The sequence below is a fragment of the Octopus bimaculoides genome, chromosome 5 (genome assembly GCF_001194135.2).
Source record: "Octopus bimaculoides isolate UCB-OBI-ISO-001 chromosome 5, ASM119413v2, whole genome shotgun sequence".
Lineage (NCBI taxonomy): Eukaryota > Metazoa > Mollusca > Cephalopoda > Octopoda > Octopodidae > Octopus > Octopus bimaculoides.
The window spans coordinates 45,272,285-45,280,699 of record NC_068985.1 but is presented as its reverse complement, the minus strand read 5'-3'; the positions used below and the strand labels follow the sequence as shown (position 1 = coordinate 45,280,699).

The 8,415-nt window shown below is 37.6% G+C and overlaps 1 protein-coding gene across 1 annotated transcript; it reads left to right on the top strand.

The window, feature by feature from the left end:
* Positions 1–386: 386 nt before the first annotated feature.
* On the top strand, positions 387–1,322 carry LOC106880438 (microtubule-associated protein RP/EB family member 1). Its single transcript, XM_014930363.1, has one exon. It carries the CDS (start codon positions 387–389, stop codon positions 1,320–1,322), a length of 936 nt encoding a protein of 311 aa, XP_014785849.1.
* The last annotated feature ends 7,093 nt before the right edge of the window (positions 1,323–8,415 follow it).

Genomic DNA, 8,415 nt, shown 5'->3' with positions numbered 1-8,415 from the left:
GTTATAAACTAGTAAATGACGTAACAACAAGGATCGTTAGAAAGTAACGCATTCTTGGGATGTCGCTTTTTTGGGCTTTATTTTTTCTTATAGTTTCTAAGCCTTCCTAAGCGTCTAACACGAACAAGAAAATTCGCTTCTGGAAAGTTAGTAAGCTGCAAAACTTAGAAAATTGTCATAATTCTCTGAAACCAGATATATATATCTTTTCTTGTTATCCATATCGCCCCTGCTGCTTGTTATTTGAAACTAACTGAAAAATTGAAAATATTAAATAAATCTAAATTGAAAATTACTCCTCAGAATTACAGAACTAATAAACGAACGAAAATTGACTATTCGGAAAAATAATTAAAAAGCGAATTAAAGAAAAAAAGGCATCTATCATGGCTTGGAAAGCTATTACAGTATTACCAAATGTCCGAAATACAAGTAAAAAGGAATTGATGGACTTCCTTCAACAATACATTAACCCTCAACTTGAACGCATTGAAGATCTTGGCAGCGGATTCGATTTATGTTTCGGGATGTTTTTACTTTTTCCTAATTCTATTAAAATTTCTGATATTAGGTTCGGTAAAAATCTAAGTGTTAGCTCGAGACATAATAATTTTAAACGGCTCCAAAGTGCATTCAATGCTGTTGGTGTAGAAAAGAATTTCCCAATGGAAAATATGATGCGGGGAAACTTCCAAGCCAACTACTATTTTGGACAATGGTTTAAGGGTTTTTTTGAGGCTAACTACAGTGGCGAACCTTACGACGTAAATCAGCTACGCCAAATGTGCTGCAACCGAACAGCATCAAAAGATCGAAATACCAAGGAAATACGCGGAGGAGAATGCAGGTTAGCAGCAGAAACCAAGAGAATGCCAAAGTACATCAAACAAAGAGCAGCTATTACCTCTCCTACTACTTCTTCTCTTCCACCTCCTCATCATAGTTCTAATTCTCCTCCTCCTTCAAGGCTACAAAGTGCTGTGTGCATATTAACTAAGGCCAATTTGGTAGATACTTTGTCACAGACTGACGAAACTTATTGCGGGATTATTAACAGCATTTACAGCTTCGAACAAGAAGCAGATGAACAAAAAGAAGTTCGATTTGATTTATTACGAGAGAAAGCAGAGCTTGAACAAGCAGTTAGGGATCTTCAGAAAGAAAAGGAAAAGTTGTCCAGTAATTACGAACATTCGAATCGGGAAAAGAGGTATTTCTATGATAAACTACGTGAAATCGAAAAGTTATGCCTCGAGGAACCGATAGACAGCTTGAGAATGTCAATAAAAACAGTCTTATATCAACAAGGGATTCCTTTATAAAACTCTGTTCTCTATTACCCGTAATGTCAGTAAAACATGGATCAACAATCGTTGTTCTTCAGTCAGTGAATTTTATTTTTTCACTTCTAAATTATTTTAATATTTTTTCAGCCAATATTTTTTGATATTAATATTGATTTCTGTCGCCATTTATAGGACATTTTTATCATTCTTTTTTACCCTCAACACGTTAGCTCTGATCAATTAAACCTAAAATCGAAGGCATTTCTGTCTTGGCTACCATATTCTTCGTATATCAGGTTCTACTCGTCTTTTGTCTAAAACAGATGAGATTTAACTTGAAGAAATGTGTAACTACAATTTCTAATAGGTTGAGCGAACTAATAACTAATGGGTCGTTATTAGAGTTAATTAACATTGGAGCATTTCTTTTAATTGGTAATTTAGAGGTCATTAAATGGACAAAAGATCAAGACTCTATAGAAGTATATCAGGCATCAAATGTTGAAATAATTTAAGATGTCAGAAAGTTTATATTTTTTGGTATCTTTTTCATTTTTTATCTTTTTTACTTGTTTCACTCCTTGCGGCACACTGAGGCACCGCCTTGAAGCGTTTAGTCGTACAAATTGGTTCAAGTAATTTGTTACTTGTTGTCTACCAAATTCATTCACAAGGCTTTGGGCACCCTGGGGCTATAGTTGGAGTCACTATAGTTGAAGTCACTTAGTATCTCACGGTGGAACAACTCGGAACCATGTAGTTTGTCTGCAAACGTCTTACTGCACAGCCTTTTTTAGCTACTTATATAATTAATTTTACTTGCTCAATAATGTTAATCATTTTCCAAACTGATAATTACTTAAAATAAATACTTAAACATCATTATCTTTTTGTTAATGGATTTTTTTATAGTGTGCAAGTAACACCAATTATGTTATTTACCATGTAAAATTAAATTGGGAAGCCGCGAAAAATTTCTTTTCAAACAACTCTTTAAAATGATTGAACAGGTAACATGATTTAGCATATTTCTGACAAAAGGATTTAGAATAACTTTTTTATGGTTTGACATGACTGATACTACGGTTTAGTATTTCAATGATTATAAGTTTTAACATGTCTCTGAAAATATAGCGTAGCATAGCTCTGATAAAGATGTGTAGAATGGCTCAGATAATATGATTTACAACATACTTGATAACATGGATTATTGTTACTCTTATAAAATAGCTAACGTGAGTGATAATATTGTTTAACTATTAACTTTAATAACGGTTATGATATGACTCATATAATCTCATCTGTATCTGACTATAGACAAAACTACTATTGAAAAAGACGAATGATATATCTGTGTTACATTTACAACGCAGTTGCTAATTCAACCAACAACGAAGGGCTTTTATATGGTCCATTGAACTGCTTGAAATAACATCCAACTGTCCTTAAAAATCACACATTACTGTCTTAGAAAAGCGACGAATATTAATGAAACAGAGAAAATAAGAACATTATAAGATCACGCAAGAATACACTAACGCACATATAAAGAGAGAGAGAGAAAGAAGCAGACAGAGAGAGAGAAAGATAGGGAGAGAGAGAGAGAGAGAGAGAGACAGAGAGACAGAGAGACAGAGAGACGGAGGGAGACAGAGAGAGAGGGACAGACAGGAAGAGAGAGAGAGACAGCCAGGAAGAGAGAGTGACAGACAGGAAGAGAGAGAGAGAGAGAGAGAGAGAGACAGATAGGAAGAGAGAGCCAGACAGGAAGAGAGAGACAGACAGGAAGAGAGAGACAGACAGGAAGAGAGAGAGAGAGAGAGAGAGAGAGAGAGAGAGAGCGACAAAAATACAGAGAGAAAGGGAGAGGGAGAGAGGAAGAGGGAGAGAGGAAGAGAGAGAAGTTTACTAATAGACTAAACACTGAAAACCTTTAAAGGAATTACAATAATAAACTGTTGTTGGAAAAATTGAATCAATTTTTGACATGACATGTTGCAAAATTATGAAATTGCCCAACAATAGACATCACAACGAGTAAAAGGTTTTCTGCTGTACAGTTTCTTAAAAGTTTGTCGTTTATTTATAAAGATGGAAACGCGTAAAACCGAAAAGATAAAAGTCAACCATTTTAAAATCTTTACTTATTACAGAGTGTCATCTGACTATTTTGCAGCCACATATCTCTTGGCTATTTACTCTGGCCTAACGAATGGGTGGTATCAAAGAAAATGTAACATCATGTCTGTTTTCCTTACTGCATGAAGGAAGAACGTCCTTCGATGAAGGCAAACCATCTGCGGCACATGCATGTGCAAGACTGAACAAGATTTTATTGTGAAATCTGGTTGTTATGTATGCATGTGAGTCTCTTCTCACCATGACAATGATGGTTATCCTTGGGAAAATCTACCGATTTGGGCCGATGCATCGTTGCGGACATTGTTGTTAGAAGGCAAAGAGTCGGAACATACATCGCAGGCATCTTTCTCGAACTCTCTCAGATTGGAATTTAGTTTTTATCGATTCCGAAAGGATGAATGGCAAACTTAACTCTAGCGGAATTTGAAATCTGAGCGCCAAGAGTCGAAATAAAACACGCAGGCCTTTCTATGCAATCCTTTTACGATTCTGCCAGTTAGGAATTTTACATATGCGTAAGTATGTCTATGTGCGTATATACATCCGTCATTGTAAGATCTTGATGATCCTCAGAAGATCATTTCAATCACCTGGCGAGAGAAGGCTAAACGCTGAGAAATGATTACGCACAGAAGTGAATTCAGATAAAGCAAACATCAACTAAGATGGCTCAGTTGTATGCACGTCTATTTCACCTAGGATCCTCCATAGCAACGTATACCATGGCCATCATATGACTGGACAAATACAAAAGTAGTTTTAATGAGGAGCAACATTAATTCTTGATGATATCGCTACTCACCTCCGAAATTGTCTTTTTCACTGTCTAGTGGGCCGGGTATGAAGAAATGGAAGTAAAACGCATATAGGTATTATGAGAATAACTGAATAAAGATACGTACGCAGAGTTAAACGTCATCTCACTTATCAAACATACACACATGTTTATCACCCATATATTTTATTACAAAAACGATTGAGTTGTTTCAATAAACCACAACTAAACTGCATCGGTACAGCCATTTATTTACTATTTCAATATACGCTACATTATTTGAGACTCTAATCAGTATCATTACAACTAAGCCTTCGGTTTATTATTACAGCCAAAACTATCTGTGTCATAATGATTTCAAATCTTGGCACAAGGCCAGCAAGTTCGGTGGGAGGAGGGAGTAAATCGATTTCATCGACCTCCGATGTCCAACTGGTACTTATTTCATCGACCCCGGTGTCCAACTGGTACTTAGTTCATCGACCCCGAAAGAATGTAATGCAAAGTCAATCATGGCGGAATTTGAACGCAAATGAAATGCTGTTAAGCATTTACCCGGCGTGCTAACGATTCTGCCACCTCGCAGCCTACTATTTGTATCTTAATAACAGTTCTTGAGATATCATTGCAACAATCACTAGAATTTGTGGTTGCAGCCAATTCCCTATTTTATAACTTCTCATTTATTACCCCCGCCTTAGCGAAGGCAGAGGTATTGTTTTCGATCTTGTTCGTTTGTTTGTTTGTCCGTGGACAAGATATCTCAAGAACCGCTGGATGGATTCGGATAAAACTTTCAGGGATATTTGACTTCGTGACTGGCACGAACTGATTAGCTTTTAGGATCGATCTGGTACCGGACAATGATTCTGGATAATTTTCGTTATATTTACTTTAATTTAGAAGAGGTCTTTGAAATCGTTCTCTGATTATCTCCCTTATATTATATATTATCTCTCTTATATTATATATTATACATACTTATTAACACTTTACATTATACTGACATATATACATAATTCTATACATCGATCTAAAACAACAGGATTACTAAAAGAAGGCCGGAATTTAAGAGAAGAGAAAACCAAAATGTCTCATACTATTTATTTAAAACGGACAGGGATTCTGGATTATTTTTCCGTTTATTGTATTCAATTTTTGAGAGCAGACGTGTTCATTTTTAGTATTCTCGTTTGTAAGAGCAGTCGAGTTTATTTCAGATATTCTCAATTTAAATTTCACCTCCGGCTAATCGTTGAGAGGATGCTGGAGTTGCTGACCAGCAACTTGTTTGTTTGTGTTCTGAGTTTCGTCTTTCTGGACCATGGTTTTGGATTGTTGTTACATGTTGAAGGCTTTCTCTTCGAAACTGTCCGTTGTTGAAATTGTTGTGTATCATTGTTAAAGATTACTGTTGACTGACTCGCACGTGAGTGTTTTATTTTTGCTGTTTTCTCCCCATTGTGGGGCTGAAAAGTTCGTTTTTCAATATAGGGAGCTATGCAAAAGCCGCTGCAGTAGGAGCAGCTCCGCCCTTGGACCTGAAACAGATAAAAGTGAATATGGAAGAGATACGAAGAAGTGAACAGTTTATACAAAAAGAGGGAGACGCAATAAAGCTAGTCCCTCCAGAAGAAATGGACGAGGATAAGAGTGATAGGACGGTGGTGTACCGCACGCAAGCGGTCGCCACCAATAAAATTGAAATCCTATTGGAAGATGACGTGGAGAGATGTTTGGGACTCCTTATGACAACGACAACTTTCGTTAGCTGAGGAAAGAAATATGGCGCGGTGGATGTGAGGCTTGCCACCAAAGAAGAGGCGGCCTCTCATTCCACCACTATTTTACACAGGGAAAAGGTAACGCTGTTGCCCACGTATAGGGACAGTTGAAGTGTATGCATTCGCATTTGAAGGGTGCCACCAGAAACAAAACCAGAGTAGGTGGTAGCAGCTGTTATAGCTTCCACCAAGAAAAATCCCGAATTAGGGACAGTTGGAAAAAAAAGAGCAAGTTAAACTGTTGGGGATACGGCGTCGAGATGTGGCTTTTTGCCACTTTCAAGGACAAAAAAAGGATCCCCTACCAGATAGAGATTCCGGGAGCGAATTCCCTCAAAGTGATTGTTGAGGGACGCAGACCAAATTGTTACGAAAGTGGAATAAGGCCACATGAAGACGCAGTGCCCCAAGCACAAGCCTCCTCAGAATGAAAAGGCTGTAGAGAGGGACCAAGAAGAAGTGGAGACTGTAGTACCAATTGAAGCAATAACAGATGGAGACAGCAAAAGTGATATGGAGTGCGCCAGGGATACGGAAGAGGTGGAATCGAAGAAAGGCGGAACGAAAGCGGCAAGTGAGGAGAGTGGTGGGTTTGTCAGCCCCAAAAGAAGGAACAAGGCTGACCTTCTTCCTTCTAATTATAGCGGTTCTGTGGTATTTTTTATATACCATGCTATGTTTTCTTCTTCTCTAATCCTGTGTTCGCATCCAATCAGTCGTCTCCCCTCTCTTTTTCCTGGTACATACAGTCCATCTGTGTCACTTTTTGGGTGAAGTATCCCATATCTAGTCAGCAACTTCCTTGTCTTTCTGTCTAAGTTGTTTAGTTCGTCTACTGTCCATGCGATTACCCCTGCTCCCCATCTAAGTGCTACCCAAGAACCAACACATCAGAAAGTGATAAGTGCAGAATTTGTGGACAAAATGGTGAAACCGTATTGCATATTGCCAGCCAATGCACGCCACTAGCCCAGAAAGAATATAAGAGACGTCCTGACAATATAGAAAGGATTGTCCATTGGACACTTTGCAACAGGAATGGACTTGAGAGAGCAAAACAGTGGCAGAGTCATAAACCCGAGGGTATCATCGAAAATGATAATGCAAAAATCCTATGGGATTTTATGATTCAGTGCGACCATAAGATTGAGAATAGGAAATCAGACATAGTGTTAATTGAGAAAGAAAGCAACCGATGCTGGATCATAGATATAGCATGCCCAGCTGACAACAAGGTATGCGATAAAGAAGAAAGAAAAGTTAGCTTGGGAGGTTAAGCAGTTGTGGTCGCTGAAAAAGGTGGTAGTAGTACCAACAATTGTCTGAGCCCTGAAAACAGTGAGCAAAAATCCTGAGAGGAACAAATAAGGGCTGCAGTAAGGGTGATGCAGTGCATTGCTCTCTCACTCAATAATAATAATAATTATTATTCATTCCACTATAGGCACAAAGCCTGAAATTTCGGGGAAGGGGCTAGTCGATTACATCGACCTCAGTGCTTGACGGGTACTTATTCTATCGACCTCGAAAGGAAGAAAGGCAAAGTCGACCACGGCGGAATTTGAACTCAAAACGCGCAGACGGATGAACTGCCGCTAAGCATTTTGCCCGGCGTACTAACGATTCTGCCAGCTGCCGCCTTAATAATAATAACAATAATAATAATAATTAAAAAAATCATATTATCTCTGGCTGCCCAGTCCTGGCTAAGAAGGAATATATTCACAGATATGACAGAGCTGGGACTTATATACACTGGAAGCTATGCCAACACTATGGAATAACAACAGAAAAAAGATGGTATAAACACACGCCAGAAAAGGTCACAGAAAACGAGAAAGCAACCATACTCTAGGATATGCCAATACACACAGATAGAGAAATTAAGGGAAATAGACCAGATATAGTTGTCAAAGATGATGAAGGTAAAAAAAAATGCTATGTAATTGATGTATCAATACCAGTAGATGACAACGTTTCTCTAAAAGAAATGGAGAAACTTTCAAAATACAAAGACCTGGAAATAGCGGTAACTCGAATGTGGAATCTAAAAACAGAAATAATTCCTATCATAGTGGGCGCATTAAGTATGATAAAAAAATATTCAGACAAATACATAACAAAAACACCAGGACTTACAAATATATATAACATACAGAAAATTGCACTACTGGGCACTGCACACATCCTACGCAAAACACTTTCAATACAGTAACCATAAGAGCATCACAGCAAACCACAGCACGTACACAAGGCACACAGAGCTGCGATCGGTAGTGAAGCGAAAGCACGTTATAAAAATAAAACTACTGAATAATAATAATAATAATAATAATAATAATAATAATAATAATAATAATAATAATAATAATAATAATAATAAGTCAGCCACCTTCTATATATGGATGACCTAAAATTATATGCAAAA